Genomic DNA, 24,524 nt, shown 5'->3' on the forward strand with positions numbered 1-24,524 from the left:
GGGTATGACGTTTCTTCGGTGGGTGATGAAAATGTTCTAAAATTGACTTCAGTAATGGCTGCACAACTCTGTGACTATCCTAAAAACCAATTAATTGTGCACTTTAAATGGGTAAATTATGTGGTATGTGAATTATACAATAATAAATCTGTGAGAAAAAATAATAAATAGAAGTCTGGAATAAAGTTTCAAAAAACAGAGTACCTGGACTCTTCTTGAAAATTTAAAATAAAATCTATAAAAGAAATAAAGCTAGAGAAATTAAGTACATAAAGACACAAATAAGCTTAATTGGTTCATTGAAAACAAAGTTTATCTTTTCATCCTCACTATAGATCATTGCACACGGCACATGATAGTAAGTACTCAATAAATATTTATGCTGAATCGAGCCAACCTTTTCCAATACATAATTACAGATATTCTTCTTCCTTTTCAAAAGGAAAAAGTGCTTAATAAGTAACTGCATTTGAATCTATTGATACCTGTATCCAACTGTTGAACAATTCATGACAATATATGATGTAAGACTCTGCTATCCAAAACATCTAGGGCCACCGGGGGTTTGGGGACGGGGGGAGATGCTAGGAAGGAACCGGGAACATTACCACATACCTCCAACTATTTAAAATATGTATCATGGAATATCCCTATGTTTCATTTAAGAGAAGCACCACATGTATACTTTTAAAGAAATAACCAATTATAGCAAAGGTGTTTTAATATTTCTAATTCAATACCTACCAGTGAGGCTAAATTTTTATCATGGGTTTAATGGCTGCTTTAATTTCTTCATTCAAAATTGCCTGTTCATGTCATCTGCCCATTTTCTCATTGGAGTATTGTCTTCTTATTATTGATTTTTAATAAAAGTATTATATATATATATTGAGGCTATTTAGTCAAATGTTGCAAATATTTCCTAATCCCAGTTTGTAATTTGCTTTTTTGATTTTGTTTTTATTTTTTATGTAGTCAAATCTTTCCATTGTTTTCTCCTTTCTGGTTTATGTCTCCATATCATGTTTCAAAATTCCCTCAAACGTATAAAAGGTGTTCAACTTCACTTTTAGGAGAAAATCACACATTATAACTACCTTGAGAACAATTTCACCTAACAGATGGGAAGAAATAAAAAAACTGGTAACACACTCTGTTTAAGGACACTGTGAAGAAATGGGCAGCCTCCGAGATTTCTAATGGGAGTGTAAACTGGTATAACCCCTATGCAAAATAAGTGGCCAATGTTTTAAAAATTACAAATGCATCTATCTTTTGAACCAGTAATACTTCTTTTAGAAATTTATCCACAAAGATATACTTATACACCTGCAAAATGACATGTAAAATAAGATCCATTGCACCACTGTTTATATTAGCAAAAGAGGAAACAACCCAAACGTCCACCAGCAAAGGGTTAGATAAATTATAGCACATCCAGACCATGGAATTCTATGATGCTATAAAAAATACTGAGGAAGCTCTCCATATACTGATTGATGTGAAAAGAGCTACAAAATGTTTAAAATAAGTGTATTAAGTTTTACGTTTAAAAAGCAAGGTACCGAATAATGTGCAGAGTATACTCTCATTTATATTATTTTTTAAAAAGGCAGAGGGCTAAGAATATATATTTTTATTTGCTAGCAAATCCATGAAGAAACTCTGGAAGGATACATACAATTACAGTGGTTAGCTGACTAGAGGGGGTGGGGAAGGGGTAAGGGAGTAATACAGGGTAGATGGGGGCAGTATACTTATTTATACTATTTTTATAGTCTTAATTTTAAATCATTTGACAGACTATATTATATATTTTAAAATTATACTTAAATAAATGGTCCTCTCCCTAACCCAAGAAATATTATTTACACATTTTCATATTCACCTATGCTTTTTAAATATTTATGGTTTCATTTTCTACCTTTAATTCACCTAGTATTTCTTTCAGTTAATCTTTTTAAGCAAAACATAATCCCCTTCCCCCAAATCACCTGGCTAGCCAGCTATTGCAATTCATTTGTTCACTACTCCATCCTCTCTCCCCAGATTGGAAATGTCATCTTCATAAACCCAGGTTTGTTTCTGTACTTTAAAATTTTTCACTGATTTTTCCTTCTATCCCTGTTCCACAAGAGAGTTCCAATTATTGAAGCACTAGAATTCATTTATTTTTTATACTAAATATTTCAAACTTATAGTCAGAGAATAAATTTACAATATATTTTCATATATTTTTCTACAAGTACACTATCATTACTTTTCTTAAAAAACAAGACATGACTAGTCTCATGCATTTATCCCCTTCATTTAAACTCTAGAACCTTGTCAAGTCCCTCCTTCCTTTCCTTCCCTCAAAGATTCCCATTGTGGTTTTATAAGAATTATGTTCAACGTGTTGGTTAATTTAGAACTAAATGACATTCCTGTACTATCGAGTGTGTGTATTCTTCATTTATTGATGTCTTCTTTTATATTCCTCAGTAAAACTGTATGGTTATCTTCATATAGGTCATGCACATTTTTAAAGTTCATTCTTAGGCATTTCATACCTTTGGTTGAAATTGTTAATGGGAACTTCCTCCATTATATTTCCCAATTACTATTGTTTAAACATGGGAAAGTGACTGTTTTTTGCATTATTTATTTTGTAACTGACTGTATTACTGAAATCTCTTCACTAGCGCTAATTAAATTTACACTCGAGTTATGCCCATATTTTAAAGTCTTGATCATCTGTCTCAGATACTGGCATAATTTCAGGGGCCTGACCTTAAATCACATACCCAGAGGTAACTAAGGAAACAAATGCCATTTAATATGATGTGCTTTTAAGCTAAAGGAGCCTTACTCTTAAATAAGGAAGGGTTTAAAAGACAAAGTCTCATTTTCCTAATCATAGGGCTAGAACAGGGTTTTTCAACATGGCACTACTGACAGCTTGGGCCGATAATAATGGACAATGGAGGACTGTCCCATGCTGGGATTTAAGACATGCATATTTGGTCTTTGTACCCTTTCTTGGACAAAGACCCTAAAACCCTTGTAATTTCCTAAGTGAGGAGAGAGATAGAAGCATCTTCTGTTATAATATTTGGGTTTTGTCCCCAGTTTCAGAAATAGCTCCAAGAGCAATAAAGGTGAAAGGAGCCTCTGCAAGTCCCTTTCAACCACACCTGATTTATGTCAAAGAGGTGAACTTTAGAAAGCCCCTAAGGCTGAGAGGCTGGTTACCAGAGGAACCAACCAAGTGATTAGAGGGCTGGGGCTTTTAGCCTAACCCTCTGACGTCTCAGGAGAGGAGAGGAGATGGAGATTGAGTTCAATCACCAGAGGCCGAAGATTTCATCAATCATGCTTACATAATGGAAGCTCCATCAAAACCCTAAATGAAGGGTTTTGGAGAGCTTCTGGGTTGGTGAACACACGGAGGTGCTAGGAGGGTGACGTGCCTGGAGAGGACATGGAAGATCTGGGCTGCTCCCCCATACTTTGCCTTACGCATCTCTTCTATTTGGCTGTTCCTAAATTGTATCATTTATAGTGAACCAGAAATTTTAGGTCAAGTGTTTCCCAGAGTTCTGTGAGCTGTTCTAGCAAATCATCCAACCCGAGGAGGGAGGGGTCACAGGCACCCCCAGTTTGTAGCCAGTTGGTCAGAAGTACAGGTGACAACCTGGGACTTGCAATTGATATCCGAAGTGGGGACAGTCTTGAGGAACTAAGCCCTTACCCTGTGGGGTCTGTGCTACCTCCAGGTGGTGAGCATCATAGCTGAATTGTACGACACCCATTTGGTGTCTGGAGAGTTGGAGAATTGGTTGGTGTGGGAAGAACCCCCATATATTTGGTGTCAAAAGGTTGTGTGTTGAGGACAACAAAATTTTCCTTTATGTGCACTGCAAAGTATTTAGCAGCATCCCTGGGCTCTACCCACTAGATGCCAGTAACACTCACCCAGTCTGGACAACCAAAAATGTCTCCAGATACTGCCAAATATCCCCTGGGAGAAGGGGCAAAAATCGCCTCCAGTTGAGAACCACTGGACAAGAGGAAGGGTTCAATACCATAATTTTCTCCATCTAGTGCTATAAGGCTAACAAAATCAGCCTTAATTCCTTCATGTTTAAGAACAGAGGAAAATGTCAACTAGCTTAATGAATTGTTAGCCATAGAAGATAGGCATTTTTTTAACAGAATGGGGGAAGGTGGCCATACACTACAAGATAGTGGGGCTTGCTACAATAACGAAATGGTGATACTAGAGGAAGAAAGGACAGATCAATAGAACAAAATAGGAAGTCCAGAAGCAGAACCAAGCATATATAATAATTTGGTGTATGAGGAAGGCAGCATCTCAAATCAATAGGGAAAAAATGGCCATTTAATGAAATACTATGGTTTAATTCACTAATCATTTAGAAAAAAGATTCCTAAAAATATAATGGAATTCTATAAATGTTCAAGTAATCAATAGGAAGGCAGGAAATTCCTAAAAATATAAACCATAAAAGAACAAAAAGAATTAAGAATCCTAAGGTGAAAAAGGTCTATACAAATAAGTCCAGAGAGAGAAACTCCGAAGAATGAGAGATTTGACAACATAAAAATTTATATCTTAAGGATTTCCATTTCCAGGAAAATGTACTTTCCCTATTCCTTCCACTACGTATGGTTTGAACCCCTGGACATTATATATAAAATGAACAAGAAAACCCTGAAAGGTGGCGAGAAGGCAAATCAACTAGGGATTTTGAGACCCAAGGAACATTATGGTAATGAATTCCATAGGTTTTCTTTCTGCCTCGTATTTCCCAGACTCGGAGTTGAATAGGTTGGCCAGCCAGAAATGACAATGGGTATAGAAAAACAAAACCAAACCCAACAAAAACCTGCTCTCTAGACAAAAGACAAGAATGGGGCAGACCAACAAGACAGAAAACTTTTAGACAATAACCAAACATCACAGAAAAATGTGTGGTCCCGCTCCCTACCTATTCCAGAGAACAGCAAGTGAGGAACTTAAACTTCCACCATTGTGAGGCTATAACGAGGTGTCCCAGTACCCCAGCCAGGAGGGTATCAGAGAAGGTCAAGTAGGGAGCCAGGATGTTACCTCTGCCAGCAGTTAATGAACCATGTCCTCACAGTGTCAGTGGAAACCACATCAGGAGCAGGAACTCCCACTCCTGCCCAGCAGTAACTAGGAGACCCTTGCCTTGGGTAGCAATGGAGACGGACTGGGGAAAATGAAGTTCTACTCCCACCTTACAGTAACACAGCGAAACCCTTCTGTCTCATGCCAGAGCAATGCCAAATAAAGCCAGCTAAAGCAAAAGTCTTGAATCTGATTCAGAGTCTCATAACATAATAAGAAAATGTCCAGGTTTCAATTAAAAATCACTCTTCCTACCAAGAACCAGAAAGATCTCAAATGGAATTTAAAAAGACAATACCAAGATGATAGAAATGTTAGAATTATTTGACAAATATTTCAAAGCATCCATGATAAAAGTGCATCAAAAAGAAATTATGAACACACTTGAAACACAAGAAAAAATACCCTTAGCAAAAAAAGAAAAAGAAAAGAAATGAAAATCTCTACAAAGAAATAGAAGATATAAAGAAGAGCCAAGTGGAAATTTGAGATAACCAGATAACCAATAACCAAAATGCAAAGCTGAAGCCAAGCAAAAGGACTCAGCAGCAGAACAGAGGGGATAGAGACAAGAATCAATGAACTTGATGACAGAATGATAGGAATCTACACCAAGACACTTAATAATTAAATTTCTGAAAACTAAAGACAAAGAAGAAATATTGAAAACAGCAAGAGAAAAATGTCATCTGACCTACGGAGGAAAAATTATTTGAATGACAAATAGTTACACAAATTGACATCCATACCATGGAATACTATGCAGCAATAAAACAAACAACTGACACACACAACAGTCTGGATGATCTAAAGGGAAGTATACTGAGTGAAAAAAGCCATTCCCAAAAGATTACATACTGTATGATTCCATCCATATAACGTTTTTGAAATGTCAAAATTACAGTAATGGAGAGCAGATTAATAGTTGCCAGGGTTAAATAGAGTGTGGGAGCAGAAGAGAAGTAGGTGTTGCTATGAAAGGGCAAAATGAGGAATCCTAGTTGTGAGAGAACTATTCTATATCTTGATTACCAATATCAACATCCTGGTTGCAATATTGTACTATAGTTTCGTAAGATGTTACCACAAGGAGAAAATGGCCAAAGGGTATGTGGGATCTCTTTATTTTTTCTTACAACTGCATGAGAATCTACAATTATGTCAAAATAAAAAGCTTAATTTAAAAATTTAAAACCTTTTAATATCTATAAAACTAAGTAAAGTAAAACCGAAACAAACTGGGAAAATACTTCTTTTTGGGGGGGAGGGGAATTACATCTTTATTTTCACTAACATCTAGCAGAACCTGAGCACTTTCCTTAGTTATAAAGGTAGGCAACAAACCACGTAGGTTAGTAGTACCTGTGACTTTGTCACCAACAGAAATCATAGGTACAAAAATACTTCTTATACAAATATCAAAGGGTTAGGCTATTGCAACTGCATATAAATGAGAAAAAGATAAGCACCATATTAGAAAACTGAGTAGGAAATTCCCCGGTGGTCCAATGGTTAGGGCTCCACACTCCCACTGCCAAAGGCGCGGGTTCGAGGGCCTGGGTTCAATCCTCAGTTGGGGGAATTAAGATCCCGCAAGCCACATGGTGCGCCCCCCCCCAAATAAAAGAAAAAAAAGACAGAAAAATAAGCAAAAGATACAAAAAGGGAATTCATTCAATTTCCCTCTCTCTCACAGACACACAAACACACGAAAAAAACACAAATACGATTAATCAATCATTTGAAGAGAAGTCAGCCTTACTACTAATAAAGGAAAATGTAAATGAACATGATGCTATGATACTATTTTCAGTGTGAAACTACCAAAGCTTAAAAAACAAACAAACAAACAAAAGGGATAATATCCAACATATTTAACACCGCGGGGAAATGTATACTTTCATAAAAACGACAAAGATAGCCAACGTTTATTGAATACCTATTATATACATGTCAGACAAGGTTCTAAGCACTTTACTTATTTATATTCACTTACCTACCTAATCCTCACAACAACCCTACAAGGTAAAACGCTGAGCACTTATTGATGAGCAAACCAAGCATTGAGAGGTTAGAGTAACTTGTCCAAGGTCAGAGAACTAGTAAACAACAGAGCCAAAGTTCAAACACTTATTTCCTGGTTGTTTTTTTATTGATAACAGATATGTATTATTTGTAATATCAAAAATTCATTTGTACACAATTAAAATAATGCCCCCCAAGGTAGTGACCAAATATTCTAGCATCATAATGATTTTAATGCTCCACTTCATCTCTTTGTGTCCTACAATGCCATACCAACCAATCAAAATTGGTTACATTATCACTACTAAATACAAATTATAAATAAGTTGTTTATTATCTATAATTTTTTACATATTTTACCTTTTTGGTTGTTTCCAAAAGCTCTGAAACCATTACTATGAATATGTAATTCAATAAAATATACCATAAAGTAAAATGTATACAATATCTCACTCAGTGTATTTCTCAAGCTCTAAAATATCTGAGGCATCTACAGTAAAACCAAGCTTATGTGGCTTATAAACCAGTACTTTTTATTAACTGCATTTTGGTTTAGAAAGATCCTAAATGTCTTCTCATTAATGTTCAGTATAGGTTAAATGCATTTTACTGAATCCGACTTATTTAGAAACTGATAACCCATGCATGTAAAATGTCTCTACCAGCCAAAATATTTTACCATTCCCCAACTATGCCATATAACTCACTTATTATTACATCATTAATATTCTCTAAAATTTTATACTACTCCAAAAATATTCTTTCCTGTTTTATCGTACCTCCTGATAAATTTCATTTCAGAAGTTTTATTTTAAAAAAGGAAAACAGAACATATCAACAGATTGTGAAAAAAAATACTTGGTAAACACAAGCATTAAACAGTTGAACAAAACATTTCAGTGTAACGCTATTATTACTAGTGGCCAATTTGTCTAGACTATTCATTCTCAGAAGGTTGTAACTTTTCCCCCAAACAAACATTCCTTGGTTCTAAACCTAAAAATGCAAAACCAGAAGGAGCAGTTTAGATTAAATTTCTATCGCATTCATCAATAACACTAACCTCCAACAAGAGAAGTCAGTCATATTCGGATGAATCAATCAAATAAGAATCTCAAAATCAATCTTGAATACTGTGCTTCTCCATTAGAGAGCAGAGTTCAAACCTTACCAGTGGACTGTCCACCACGGTTGAAAGGAGTAACTGATTGTGTAGCAATCGTTCCACTAGACGTCCGAGTAGCAGGAGTGAGGGGTAATCCTGCAAACGCTGTTGGTTCAGAGGCATTCCCCATCAAGACAATATTGAAATTGGTGCACCCAGTCTGAGGTGCACTTCCACCAATGAACGAGAACCCTGTTGCAGACTGAGTGACAGAGCCAAAAGCAAAAGGAGTGGATGCTGTCCCCTGGTGTGATAGGGCACTGCTTGTTACAGCATTAGTACGGGTGCTGGCACCCAGCTCAGAAGCCCCTAGAATCACTGTAGGTTGTGTGAAAGCCCTGTTGCCCAAGTTTAATTTTATTGCATTTATTCTAAATAGAGAAAGGAAAAAAATCAATATAATAGTTCGCCGCCACATTAAATGGCAGCTAGATAACAGAGCTCCTGTCAAATTAAGTTTTATAACATTTTATTCCATAGGTTATTTCATCTCAATACAGGAGGAAAGATAACCAGATATTATTACAGGAATACATGTACAGAGCTCCCTATTCGCTCATCCATAGATAAAGGTTTCCTAATTTGGTCTACTTTAAGGAGAACAAAAGTTTTAAAGGTTTTGATGGGGAAGGAGTAGCTGCGGAATTTTTATTTTCAGTACAGACAACAGAACTTACACTTCTTCTACCGGTCTGGCAGACTTTATTAAAAACATAATTTTTAGTTTTAGACACTGAATCACAAAGTCACGTGAGGCATACCTTTAATAGAGTTTCTAGAAAATTTTAAATGTATTTCATGACCCACGAAAAAAGTGCTTCAGTATTTAAATTACCCGTCCTAAGAAAGGTTATTTAACACTCAATTACAGGTTATTAGATAACTAACAGTATAGGGGAGAATTCCAGAGGGAATAGCTTTCATCAGGCTATCAGGTGTTACTGAAAGAAAGGGCTGGATCCAACTGAATTTACATAGAAAGGCATTTTTTAAAATGCTCCCTTTAAAAATTCTGAGATGCAGGAGGGAAGAATGTATATCCAAGGTCATTAAAATGATCAATAGACAAAGATCTCTCTAGAGAGAGACATTTAATAAGCAAGCAGTCTAATTTCAAGATGGTATATGTTCAAAACCCAGTGAGTACTCTTCCTACGGCTCACATAAAACGAAGGGATACCACAGATCAGAATTCGACGTGCCTTGTGTCTCAAATCAGAAATGACTTCAATTTATAGGACTATCTTGGGAATGAGTAGCATAATTCCTAATAATTGACTTCGAAATGCCACACCATCCCTTTACCCTTTCCATACTCCGAATTGAAAGTTTGTCTTTGAAAGATGATTACCTTTGTAGCCACTAAAAGAATCAAATGGTACTCTTCTTACCCTAAGGAAATCCAGCTCCTACTGGGATAGGAGTTGATGCAACTGGTGCTCCAAAGCTGAATCCTGTATTCTGCCTAGCTGGAGTTGTGTTACAGAGTGAGAACAGGCCGGTAGAAGATGAACTTCTAACTGGTTGGAATGGAGTCCCTAAGTTAAACCTCCTATACTAGGTGTAGAGAAAGTAAACTCTGTAGCTAAGTGGTTGTCTCTGCAGAGCCAGAAGTGAACCAACCAGTAGGGGCACCAGTTCCTCCAAAAATAAACCAGCTCCTGACTCCAAACCCTAAATGGGGGTAAGAGAGGAATGGAAGAAGAAAATTTTGAGATCTCAATGAGACTTCCAAGACGGTAGTTGGGAGACACACTGGAATCACTCTCTTATACTCCAAACTCCAAGAAATACCAGTTCAAAAGCATTTACTAAAAACACTTTTTAAAAAATACAGAGTTTTTTAAGAAAAAAGACAGGGTCTTCCCTGGAAGTCCGGTGGTTAAGACTCTCCACTTCCAGTGCAGGGGGCACGGGTTCCATCCCTAGTCGGGGAATTAAGATCCCACATGCCCCGCAGCATGGCCAAAAAAAAAAAAAAAAAAACGAAAGAAAGAAGACAATTTTTCAGGTGCCAAACAGGGAATTCATATCTATGAGCAGAAGCTGAAGCTGCTTAGCCCAAGGGGGTGACTTGAATGAGATGTGTGCCCTAAAAGCTGGAAATATGCTAGATTGTGGGTAAATTTGAGGCCACAGGGTAAGGTCATAGGCTCCTCAATCAGCAGAAACCTAGTGGAGCTTATATCTGGGAAATCTCTATAGGAGAATGAAAAAGGTAATGGAGACATGCAGGAACCCCAAGCTGGTACAGAAGATATACACAGACGGCTCAAATTCAATTTACCTTTGTGGTGTGGAAACTTCAAACTAAGATGGTAACATAAAAGCACTAATTAGGAGCTGATGAAACTTTCAGGGCCCAGGCAGGTTGTCCATGACATCACTTATCAGAGATATCTCCACTTCCTAGGTCATCCATGATCCAAAACACCCCGAGAAAATTAACTCAAAGACAAGAACTACAAAACATCTAAGTAAGTAGTCTATAGACCTGAAAATTGAGGAAATTCTCATCTAAGGAATTAGAGGTGATAGAGCAATATGAATGGCACATTAAAATGTTTTATATGTTCAAAGAGCTCAAGAAAGAAATAGCATCCATAAAAACAAACAAGTGAATGTGAAAAAGAACCACGGAGAAATCCAAGAAACGGATACAGTATTAGAAATAAAAAGGCTCAAGGGATAGATTTAAATAGTAGACTAGACACAGTTGAAGAGGGAAAAAAATCATTGAACAGGAAGAGAGAACAGAAGAAAAGAATCTGCCAGAGCACAGGGCAGATAAAGTGATGGGAAAGAAGAGAGAAAGTAAGAGATAAGGAGAAAGTAAAAGAGAAGTTTCAGTGTATATCCAGAAGGAATGTCAGAAGGAAAAAAATAGAATGGCAGAGACATTATTCAGAGTTAATAAATGAGTTTGCTAGAACTGAAGAAAAATGAGTCCTCATACTTAAAGCCATCAAGTGCAATCAGGCAACTCCTCCCACCACCATACACACACACACACACACACACACACACACCCTTTATATTGAAACCCTAAAATATTAAGAATAGAGAAAAAAATCTGAAAGTTATCAGAGAGAAAAAATCATTTACCTAATAAGGAGTAACAACCAGGTTGACAGCAGGCTCTTCATTAGCAACAGTAAATGTTAGAAGAAGATGGAATAATATCCCTTAAAGTGTTAAGGGAAAATCACTGTGTACTTATCATTCTATCCCAGTCAAGATTTCTAAAACAGGATGAGACTAACAATCAGGTTTTACACAATAGCTCTGAAAGGCAATTCTAAGAAATCAGTATCAAAAATATTTCATCAAAGTTATGAGCCCCATTACTTTATACACCAGTAAAAAGGAAAAAAAAACAAAAACAAAAAAACCAACACCAATCTGTTACAGTTCCTTATCATCACTTAATTTTTTTTTACTTTTTGAAAGAGCTCCTTTCAATGTAGACACAGATTTTAATCAAACATGCATATATTAAGAAAAAATACTCAGAGTCCAATTTTCCACTCAAATTTCTTAAAGTCTTCTGTGCCACCAGGAGCACTGTTGCTGCAGCAATTCTTAAAAGAACTCATAAGAGAACTAAAAGCTATTTTTGCTATGCTTTCAAGCCAGCTTTGCAAATATGTAGACAAGCCTCCTTTTGTCTCCCACTTCAGCATAATCAATAACTAAACCTGATTAACCATCTTGTGCGTTCGCTCCCCACAACCATTGGTTTCTAGGAGTTACAGGTGACCCCCTATTATCTCTGGGATTTTCACCCAAGACACCCATTAGGCAGGTTTTGATCCTAGACATTTTGATATTAAATGTGCATATGGAAACAACTATGACATCACAACTGCCACCTAGCCAAAAAGGATTGTAAGATACCATCAACTGTTAAGACTCATTTCAATTGCAGAGATGTTAAAATATGGAAAACTATACCTCTTAAAATTGGTAAAATACAGTATCCTGAGTAGTGTTTGTGTCATGGTTATAAGTGAACACCTCCCCAAGACTAACTCTGAAGGACAATATTTATCTAAATGTGTTAATATGACATGCTTATTTTTAAGTCATACACATCTTAGAACTTTTAAAATGTGAGCTCCAAAGGGTGATTTCAGTGGTATAATAACTCAGTCCTGGAAGGCACAGAAAGAAAGGCATTCTGGGCAGAATAAGAGCCCTTGCTGTATTTAGTCTTGTATTCCCAAGGGTACCACACTCCTGAGGTTATAAGCATTATAAATTATATTATAATAATATTATATTATTATGTTATATAATTATATATTCCATATTTATGATATATAAGTATATGATAATATCACAGATGTTGACAGAAAAAATACTGTTGCCAAACCATGGTTCTTATACTGTCATAGACATTGATACTTTCAGAATTAGGTAGTGTCATCAATGTCATATTGCAGGCCAAAGGAAAAACTTCTGGTAGCCATCAAAAGGTGGAACTTTTTCTTGTGCCCTTGCATTTGTGGACTTTCCATTCTTTTGAAAGTAATTTAAGAATTACCCTGTTATTAGAATTTCTCTGCTAAATGTAGCATGAACATTTAAATATTTTCTTCCTTAGAAAATTGAGAAATAAAACAAATGAAAATCACCTTGGGACTAAAAATGAATCTGTCATTAAGAATTTGGAATTAAAAATTCCCTTCCGTCTCATTTAGATCGTATATCTGTCACATCCTTGTACTTTAAAAAATCTTTTTAATCTATTCTGCTTAACCAGTTTCTAACAAGGGTGTTTTAAATGTCTCTCATGGGCTCCCTGGTGGCACAGTGGTTAAGAATCCTCCTGCCAACGTGGGAGACACAGGTTCAAGCCCTGGTCCGGGAAGATCCCAGATGCCGCGGAGCAACTAAGCCCGTGCACCACAGCTACTGAGCCTGCGCTCTAGAGCCCATGAGCCACAACTACTGAGCCCACATGACACAACTACTGAAGCCCGCACACCTAGAGCCCATGCTCCGCAACAAGAGAAGCCACTGCAAGGAGAAGCCCACGCACTGCAACGAAGAGTAGCCCCCGCTTGCTGCAACTAGAAGAAAGCCTACGTGCAGCAATGAAGACCCAACGCACCAAAAAAATAAATAAATAAACCTCGTTTCCAAAAAAAAAAAAAGGTCTCTCATTATTAGAGATTATCAATTTCTGCTTATAATTCCATTGCTTTTTTGCTTTATATATTTCAGGACTATGCTGTTAGGGGCATAGATTCATGGTTGATACTCTCTTGGCAGATCTCCGTTCTTTCATCAGTGTGAAATATCTGTTTATTACTAAATTGCCTTAGATCACATTTCGTCTGACATTAATGTTGCTTCACCATTTTTCTTTTGGTTGCTATATGCCTAGTGTATCTTTTTCCTTCCCTTTGTTTTCAACCTTTCTGAGTCATTTTTAGCATGGTTTTTATGACTAGCAAAGCTGAAAATTTTAAAATAGAGTCTAAGGATCTCTTAATGAGTGAGTTTAATTTATTTACATTTATTATGACTACTGACACAACTGGATTCATATTTCTCCCATCTTATTTTGTCTTTTTTATTTGCCATGTTGTATTATCTTTTATCTTTTTCTGTGTAATTGGACTGATGGAATTTTCTGTATTCCATCATTTTTCCCATACTTGGAAGTTACATATGCTAATTATATTTATTTGTATGAGTGTCTCTTGAATTCTTTAACACATTTAAATTTATGTTCTTCTAAGAAAGCCTGAAGTTAATCAGTATTCCATATCCTTTTTAAGAAATAAGACCTTAGCACACTTTAGCTTCTCTCTGCATATCACTACTTTAATAAAAATGGAAAACAAGTCTGTACTCCCTCTATGTGGCTATGAGTAGGAATATCTGTCTCTGTCATTGTTGAGTTCCTCTAGCCAACTTCTTTCTATTCCTCTTCAGAGTGCTCTCTCCTTATCCACACTGCCTGACTAGGAGCTTAAAGTTGACAAAACTACAGCTTTTTATGTTGAGCCCAGCTTACAGTTCCATCCTGGATGTCTTAATGCAAGCACACATGTTCAAAGAAAGAAGTACTAGATGGTGAAGGACTTGTGCAGAAAATTCACTAGGCCTAAAGAAATCATCGGAGCTCACTGAAAAGGCTCCTGGAACTGGGCAGATGATCCCTGCCTGGTAGTCCAATCTAAATGAGACAATTCAATCAGTGCTGCCACCTATCGGGCTGTGCTAATCACTTAAATGCATTAGAATCTGTTTCCTCACCTCTAAAATTCTGGCAGTTTCACTGAGTAACCAAAATGTTTTCTTAAAAATAAGTTTACAAAGGGCCCTCCACATATATTATCTTGTCTAATTTAATTTAATGTAAAGTGCTATATGAAAGCTTTCTAAAATATAATGCTGGGGTTGTCCTCACTGTCAGTGAAGGATCAGTCAATCAGGGGTATTTATGGGGCACTCTCTAAGCTGGCCCAGAGAGTGTACATAAATTGCATTTCAAATTACAATTCAAAAAAATTACTACACAACTATCTCATTTATCAGCATGCAAATTATCTTCTTTTTGTACTACCCTTTATAGGTCCTAGGAGTGTTCTGGTTAGTAGGAAACCTGACTGAGGATCAATAAATGATGGTAGGTCATTTCAGGACACGCCATTTTACCACTTAAGTTCTTGAATCTCTTGAATAAAAGGGAAATGATAAAAGCACTTATCGAATCTGACATTCCTCATCTTTTAATTACCTACAACAAACCGTAAAGGTATTTTGATCTCCATTCTATAGTTGAAGAAACTGAGGCTCTAAGATACTAAATTACTTTCCCAAGGTCAAACAAATAGTAAGTGAAGGAACTGAACACAATACTTTCACTGTAACATTAGCTTAAGCAACACATATTAGGAAGATAAGTCTGCATCTCAAAGAGCAGAAACAAAATAAGTTCAAGCCTGGGTACCTATTATAGGTCATTTCAGCATAAATGTTTAGGGGCTTCTGTCTCACAAAGTATAAATGATTTTGGGGGAAATCACTCATGCCATTATTCCCCCACATTACTTTGAGAAATAACTGTCAAGAAGTGACTAGCATAGAAGTTCAGCCATGTAATGGATTAAAAAGCTTTTCTGCCTTCTTGGAAGCAAATCCACTTTGGAGACAACGTTCTCCCTAAAATGCCTAGTTACTAGATAACCATTCATGAATTCCACGTGAATGGTGAATTCCATTCACCATTCCACGAATTCAGTTCACCTTCTCAAGAACATCATGACTAAACAACCTGGCCTGAAAATTCATGCAATGTGATTAGTCCTGGTATAAAACCATTCCAATAAATAGTAACTTCTGATGATACATATGGCTCCTTAACATATTAATTATCGAACTAAGGAGAGAGGCAGAGAAGCAAAGGAAAAGTACCAAATCACTGAAGAAACCCCTTTTCCACCAAGAAAGCATTACAGAAATGGAACTAAAGAAGAAAGTAGAAAAATTGAAGCCTCAAAGTACAATAAGGTCCTTATTTGCACTGACAGTTATTGATGCCAACTCTGGAAGTAGAAACTGAGTTACCAATGTTTTATCCTAAATGTTTGAGTCCCCAGAGAGAAATCGATAGGGAGAGATGAAATTAGCACAGCCATTTTCAAGGAAATAGGAAGGGATCAACCTCTAATGGTAATCATTTTATTTTATGCCAAAATAAAATATAGAGCTATGGAAAATTGTGCATTAGTTTTCAGTTCATATTAAACATCTTAAGCAATATAACTCACTGATTATCTTTCACGTTAAGTGTTTTTCTCCCCCTTCGTACTCATACTATAACTTGTCAAGGCCATAATGTCAGAATCTTATTTTAAAGGCTAGAAAGGTTTTTTCAAATCCCAAAATTAAGACCAACTTTCCGAATATTACAAGTCTGACACTGCAGAGAAGACTGTACATTTCCATGAAACAAGTCTTATTTTAGTGAATGCCTTTAGCAGTTACAACAGTGGAAAAGAAAAGACCAGGGATGAGACCACAGGGGAGGGTGGGCAGAAGGACTCAAGAGAGGGGAAACCTTGGAGGAGCTGAGAAGGATACAAGGCAGGGGAGGGGACTCAATAGAGGACGGGAGTGGAGGGCAGAGAAACCCAAAGAGAAGGCTTGGCTAAATGGAAAGGAGGCAGAGGGACCCAAAAGGGCAGCGGTGAAAGAACAGGATTAGGAGAGGGGAGAGGAGAAAGAAGAGAGTACATCACTGGAGAGAACTAGTCTAAGAAATGAAAGAGGAATGGCATTCAAATGCAAAGTACAGCCTCAAGGCCTACTCACTTTTAGAAGAATCCTCCCTCAAAACCTTGGAGAAAAAGAGCAAAAAAAAAACAACAACAAATGAAAAACTGGAAACTTCTGAAGCATACTAGTATTCATAAAAATCTTATACAAGCATGAAGCAATAGTAGTCATTTAAAGATTTCAAAAAAATATCATTTTACAAGGAAAAATAGATCTGGCTAATATAACTTAATTCAAGTTTATTTTTTAAAATAAATCTCACTTTTCTCAGGGCTTTACTCCACAAAAAAACTAGTCATCAAGTATATTTTTCAAGGTATGCCTTTGAAAAATAAGCATAATTCTTACGTTTGTAATTTTTTTGTGTGGTAAAATATAATGTAAAATTTACCATTTTAACCATTTTTAAGTGTACAATTCAGTGGCATTAAGTACATTCACAACATTGTTTAACCATCACCACTCTCTATTCAATATTTACGAAACTTTTTCATCACCACAAACAGAAATTCTGCACCCATTGAACAATAACTTCCCATTGCCCACTCCCCCAGCCCCTCTATTTTACTTTTTGGTAACCTCTATTTCACTTTCTGTGACTATGAATTTGCCTAATTTAGGTACCTCTTTTAGTGGTATGATTTATATGAATATTTGTATACTTGAAACAACCTAAATGTCCAACAACAATAGTGGAATGGAGATTTTTTAAGGGGCATAGTTATATGAGGGCTACTTTACAGCAATAAAAGCAATTTTTTTTTTCTTTTCTTAATTTAGGTTTTATTACTCCTAAATGACTTTCTGTTTTAAGCTTTATTCCTGGATTGTGCAATAAGTCTACCAGGAGAAACCTATGAAAACTGTACATATTAAATGGCAAGATAGCATTTTTGAATATTTCTGTGTTACTGAAATAATTGTGTAAAAAATAAAAGTCACTTCACATTTTAGTATTTATGTGAGTTATATATGTGTTATTTCATTTTTTAAATTTTTTAAATTAATTTTTTAATTGGGGTATAGTTGATTTACCATGTTGTGTTAATAATCTCTGCTGTACAGCAAAGTGAATCAGACATACATATACATATATTCACTCTCTTCCAGACTCCATTCCCATACAAGTCATTACAGAGCACTGAATAGAGCTCCCTGTCTATACAGTAGGTTCTTATTAGTTATCTTTATATATAGTAGTGTGTATATGTCAATCCCAATCTCCCAGTTTATCCCCCCTAAAATAACTAACTTTATCTACATTTATCAGTATAGACAAATCTCAAAAACAACGTTGACCCCCAAAAAGTTGCAGAAGAGTAAGTACAGTATACCATTTATGAAAATGTCAAAGGACATACAAAACAATATATTACAAATCATTTATGGCCACCTATGTTTGAGTGCACTTAAAAACACAGGAAAAATATTTAACAACTTCAGAAGAACAAATACCTCTGGGATTGGGAAGGGGTACAAAGAGTAGTGTTTTAGTTTTATGTTTAGTTTTAGTGTAATGTTTTAGTTCTTTAAAAAAAAACAATATCTAATGAAAATATGGCAAAAGGTTAACAATTGTTAAATCTTTCGTGGGTACATGGACGATGGTGTATAATAGTCTCTGTAATTTTCTGTCTGAAATACTTTATAATTTTAAAAAGAGGGTCTAGTTAATGCTTTAGAATGACAGAAAATAAGACAACCTGTGTGCTTTGAAAAGGGGGAATGTGCTAATACAGACCAATTATAGCTTTTATTCTCCCAATCAACTTAATTGCTTCCTTTATAAAAAATGGAAATTACAAATGAATACATACTCATATAATCTTTGGAAAAGACATTCAAAAAGAAAGCTAATCACCGTGAGTGTTATTATGGCACTTGAATCTGCTTGAATATGCTATGATTCATATATTTTTTAGAGTATATCCTTTTGAAAATGTCCATATTTATTAGTTAAAAAAATACATTCAACCTAACTCATATTGTGGTTGATGACTGCTACTCCAGCACAGAGAAACCTACAGGGGCAAATCCGTACATCCAAGGGGGCAAAAATTCACAGCTCAGGTCCAGATTCCTGGCCTTCTTGTTAGGATTCCTCTTGAGGGCATGGAAGGGGTTATATGTATAGCTAATCAGTTTTGAATACTCCAAACATTTATCAAGCCATCTATTCTGTTTCCCTTTTATTTAAAACCAAGCCACGGAATTCCTGAGAAACTAGGGTCACAACTGTACCTCTAGGCCAAGTGCAAACACTCCGATTGCCAAGCAGAGCAAACTGGCGCCGCGCCAGCGTTTCTGCACTCCAAAGCGGGAAAAGCGGGGCACCGGGTCCGGCGACGTTCCCGTGAGTGGGAGCGACGCGTAGCTCCGGCCGGTGCCTCGCTGGAGCTGCTTGGCAGCCGTAGGGGTGCTCCCCCTGGGGCTCCGGATCCAGAAGGCTTGCCCACAGCAGAGGAAAAAAAGCGCGATCCCACCCTACACACACATAGACACAAACACACACACAAACGCTGAGCCGGGACGGAACCACAACACGTGTCTCTGTCACAGCGCGGAAAGGGGGCGTGGGGAGCGTGTGTGGAGCCGCCACAAAACCTCCTCAAACCCCCCGGCCACCGAGCCTACCTTTCTGCCCACGCTGTTCGGGATCTGCTGGACAACTAGTGGTCCGATCTAGAATACACGTGCAGGAAGAAAGTAACAGTGAGGGAGCCCGCTGATTTCCTGAACAAACGAAAACCGGTGGTGGCGGTAACTCTGGTGGCTGCGAAGTAAAGGCGAAGGCAGTTAAAACTGCGGAGCAGCGAGAGAGGCGGACTCGGAACTTCTGCGGCCGAGAAGAGCCAGCCTGCGCAGTGGGCGCTTCTCCGCTGGAGCGATGCTGAGACCCAGGCTTAAAAGGGGTCGACCTAGTTAACTGGAAAGGGCGGCCATTGACCACAGCTGGCACGCGCCCGGATTGGTTACTTCTCGTGAGGTTTCAAAGGACACTCTTCTATGGTTGGCCAGGAAAGTCAAGCGGGAACCTGGAGGTGGGGGTTGGCGGCGATCTTAAACGACGTTGTTACCCAGGCAACAGAGGGACGCAGAGCTCTCCGCAGTGTATTTCTGGATCCTAAAGAGCCACCCAAAAACTGACCCAGGTGAGGAAACCCGAACCTTAGGAGGGGGAAAGAAGGGGTCCTCAGATGCCTTAGCTATCAGAGAAATTAGGGAGAACTCTAGATACTTACGGCTCTGAGAGATACCCTAAAAAAGCCACAAGTTGCCGATAGAACAGACCCGTTCTCTAAATCCCCCTGCCCTAGACGCTCTAGAAGCAGGATTCAGCTTTAACAAAACTCAGTCTATCAGAATGTGAGTGAGATGGGGCAGTTTTACCAGACAAGGGATGGATGCGGATGGAATGTCAGAAGGCCAAAATGAACATGCGAACCTTCCCGACGTTTTTCTCTAGACACTTACATACACTTACTGTTGTAACGCTAATTTGAGAGTGAAAACTATTATTTCCTTGTAGGTAGATCAGGGTGCTCTAAGTTGAAGTAGCCACTGTTATCTTCTGTTTTACATGTACAGGCATGATTTGTCTTGGACCAGGTTGCCTTGGTTGGGATATATTTTTTAGGGGGTATAACGCTGTTCAGGCTGAAAAAAATGGCCTGTATTTCGTGGACAATGCCCTGTGTGTCGGAATGTGAACGCTGTGGCCTGAGAGTTGCAACCGCAGTTGGTCAGATTCGTTGAGGAGTGAGAAGCAGTCAGACCGCACTTGGGGGGCTGGAGCGTGGTGTGCAAAAGCCTACTTGTCCCTACCAAACCTGCTACTCACCAAGGGCTGATTGGGAGAGTAAGTGTTATATGTCGTTGGACTGTACCCGTCAAAAGGTAAGGGACTGTGACAAAAAAATAAAATCTGAGTGAGGGGAGAGTACAGAGTTTGAGCAGAGAGGTAGGGGCCTCTTCTCCTAAGAGCTTCTTGTTGTGACAGGCATTCAGAACAGAGACTATTTCCTGAAGAAATGAAGAAAACAGGCCTGTTGACTTGGGGAGAAAATTTCAAAGCCCTGAAGGAAAATGAGCTGTCTCAACTCCTTTTTAGATAGAGGTGGAGTATGGGAATGAGACAGAAACAAAAAAATTGTTGGCAAGTGTATTAAGTTTGGCTAAAACAAAGAATAATGGGTAGAGGAAATATTAAATCAAGAGGCTCATTTCTTGACATTTAGGTTTATGAAATATTCCAGGTACTTTCAAAAATCATCTTCCATTAAATATATTTTAAATTTGTAACAAAAACTCTTGTTAAGTCCCCATAGTTACTTATGACTTGGTACATTCGATAGCAGTGAAAGTTAGAGACCTAAAAAAGGAAATTATTCTTGGTATTGTAAAAACAAGTCAAAATGAATTAGTTTTAATAGTCAGGGAATCATTGACGTGTATAGTTGTCAAAAAATGTAAGAAAAAACCAACCAGTATATTATAATTTAACTCAGACATAGGCATAGATGATGTTTACTTTTGTGTTTTCAGAAGAATTTTAATACAGGAATTGTTAAATAAGGTACTATATAAATAAAGTTGCAGAAGAAATGCCAATTTTATTTAAGAGAGTAAATGAATTTTTAATACTTTGAAATCATTCAGCTATAAGCAGTCAGTACTCTACATAGGGATATGTGTTTACCTATTAACCAAGTTCCCAAATGATACTATTTGGTGATTCTTTATTACCCTGATTTTATTTGCTATATAAATTTGAATTAATAAAATGGCATTTCTTTTTGAATAGTGTGTAATTCAGAATTTTCACTAATTTAACCTAGACTTCTCTCCAATTAGTTCAGGTCGAAGAGCCATTCCTGCTGAGACCCCAGCCCTCTTAACTAGAGTCTGACTTAATCTCGGGTTATTGATATTATTGTTATGGTGCCGTGAGTCTGGAGTCATCCTGGTTGAGCTTGTTTAGTCCCTAAATGGCTCCAATGTTTTAGTAAAGAGCTGGTTCTGAAGCATCTGTCTCTTTAGCTCATTGTGGCTAGTACCGAAAGAGATACCCCAATCACCTATGAAGGCCCTAAGGATTCAAGTTGATGTGGAAAAAATTAAAAGCACTGTCTAGAAAACTCTGCCACTGGAATTGGCCTAGCAAAAGAGAGTGAGAGAAAAAAGAAGGGTCTAGAAAATTTACTTTCTAAATAACCAAATCTCAAATAAAAGATTTAGCAATATATTTTTAAAATGAAGTTCCTGCTTAAATTTGCCTTAAATTTATTCTTGGCCTATTTAAGTGGCAATGACAGATTCAAACAGGCAGTGTGGCTCCAGAATTTTTTTTTTTTAATCACTACACTATACTATCTGGGTAGTCTAAGCAAAAGGAAGAATACATTCCAAAGTACAAAGGCAGGAGATTATAGGGTATGTTTAATTAGCAGTTCGGTTTTTAACAGAATGCAGATTACAGGTAGGAGAATAATAGGAGGGAAGGGCAGAAAATTAGGTTGGGGTTAAATCCTGAAGGACCTTGACTGTCAGGCTCAAGATGAACTTTATATCAAATTTACAAATAAAAGATAGTCCTACAAATAAATAACACTGCATAGCTCATAAAAAGGCATCTTGCTTTAATTTTTCCGATGTTATGTATTTGTCAAATGAACTTTAATATGTTTTTAATAGCTTAACAAATTATTCTTAATTTGTTAGACTTCTAAAAAAGCTAGTAGAATCTTCATTTCCATTGAATTTAGAATATAGTTTTCTAAAAATTCAGATCGTTGTTTTTCTCTTTTGATACTTTGAGTTCTTTGATTAGTTACTTACAAAGTATTGCTGATTCTTTTGTTTGTCAAAATACAATATCAACAAACTTGTCGTGATTTATTATTTTGTGTTTATAGATGATTATTATGGTTGATATGGCAAAAATTATTTTTGCTGGAGTGCCAATTTTATTATGATATTTCTACTCCAATTTAGCTAAGTATGAACCTATGCCATTGTATGCCAGCATAATTTGGAATTTAAAAAGTCTGATTCCTAATATACTTCAGATATAAAGAGCATACTATAAATTATTGTGAATGATTTGTCTTACATCCCAAGGAGTGGTATTCCCTTCAAAGCAGTCACTTTGGGAGGCTATCCACTTATTCTAATGCTGTTGTTATTGCTCAAATTACTGAAGCTACTCTTTTAGAATCGCCTTGAGGCTTGCAGCACATTCTTTTGAACATCCTCAAAGTATTAAATCTTCATATTTTGAAAGTAGATGTGATATCTAGATGTATCTAGAAATCACTTGGAGACAAATCTGATGTGTAATCACACTGAGTGATACCACAGTGATACCTGTTTTCTTGGTGATACATATGAAGGCAGTTCCAAAATATTTTGAGCATTGATAGCATAATTTACATCAATGTATAACCTTCCAAGGTGACTATTTTGAAATCAACATTCGTATGAATTTAGTCATGCTTCATTCAGTATTCACCAACTGCTGACTACCTGCCAGCTCCGGTTACTGAAGACGCTCAGCCTCTAGGTGTAGCTTCCCACCGCCCACACTGCCCTGCCTCTTACCAAATGAGAACCAGGCGAGAGCTACTTCCCAACTGATGGGGATTTAGAATTAATCTGCTTTTCCTAAATACAGTATCCAGTGTACTTACTGAACCACAGCCTTCCTTCGTAACCTCCACTGGGACATTAGAAAGCCTCTGATGGAGTGCCTGTTTCCTTTTCTCTTTTATAGCTGTGATGTTGAGCCCAGCCTTATTCTGAACCTTCCTCTAGCTGCCGACTCCCCCATAATACTCAAGAACCCCTACCTCCTATACCCCCACCTATGGACCAGGATCCTACTTTACCTAAATAGGCCTGCCTGTAACCATGGCTATTCAACCTTTCTGCCGAAACACTGCTCACGTCCTGAAACTCTCGCTGCCATGTCACTGCCAAGCCCATGAGCACGCGTGAATAGCAGCTCTGATTGCTAACTCAGATGCTATATTTGGCACTTCTGAATACCCTTCTTCTGGGTTAGTTCTACTGGTTCCAGTTTCTTCCCTTCTCACCAGCCCACCATTAAGCTCTAGCAAGCCTCATCATCGTGTACCTGTGGGTGCTGTCACTATGTGCCAAATAATAATGATATTTTTATAAAGCTTTTCATATTTCAGCAAACTCTTTTACCTATGCTGCATAATACGGCCATCACAACAATATTGTAAGGTAGGTAATGCTGGAATAGTAAAACAATTTTGGCTATATTTGTTTTTTAAAAGTCTCATTGTACAATTTCAATTCAAAATACCATTTATATCATTGCATCTGATATCTGGATCCATTTTTCCCTTTCACTGTCAAAGGTAAAAAATGTTTCAATAAACTTTTTGCTTTTAATGTTAAGTAAATATTTAATGAACACATAATCATCTAGGACTTTAAAAATATAAACAGAAGCCTCTTTGTTTAATTTAATGTGTCAATTATTCATTTCCATAGCAGACTACCAGACCATACTGTGAGAGAAGACTGTTTTAATCGGCTCTTATTTCACCTTTTCCAATTTAATGAGTTTTCAATGTAATGAGTTTTATCATTAAGTTATTCGACATCATTATTAGTTTAAATGATGTAGCCCAGAGTCACAGAGCTAGGAAGTAAACGATAGATACAAATCTAAGCAACATCACTCCAGAGCCCTTACTCTTAACCACTATGATATACTTGCCTCTGTGATAGATCTATAGGGCAATTTAACATTTGTTTCATACCCTTGACATCTCCGATAAGCATTCAGATCAGTTTTCCTTTTAAAAAGGAAAGTCAAGATAATGGTAAAATATAATAGTAAAACAA

General features: G+C 37.0%; 1 protein-coding gene across 1 annotated transcript in view; it reads right to left on the reverse strand.

Moving 5' to 3' along the window:
* The window catches only part of NUP62CL (nucleoporin 62 C-terminal like), a 50,491-nt gene extending 42,013 nt beyond the window's left edge, over window positions 1-8,478 (reverse strand). The window contains exon 1 of the mRNA XM_029240213.1: window positions 8,355-8,478. Within this exon, the coding sequence (XP_029096046.1) occupies window positions 8,355-8,478 (124 nt within the window). The remainder of the gene's footprint in view (window positions 1-8,354) is intronic.
* Between the last annotated feature and the right edge of the window lie 16,046 nt (window positions 8,479-24,524).

The sequence above is a fragment of the Monodon monoceros genome, unplaced genomic scaffold, assembly GCF_005190385.1.
Source record: "Monodon monoceros isolate NGI ecotype Baffin Bay Population unplaced genomic scaffold, NGI_Narwhal_1 Super_Scaffold_22, whole genome shotgun sequence".
In the NCBI taxonomy this organism is placed as follows: domain Eukaryota; kingdom Metazoa; phylum Chordata; class Mammalia; order Artiodactyla; family Monodontidae; genus Monodon; species Monodon monoceros.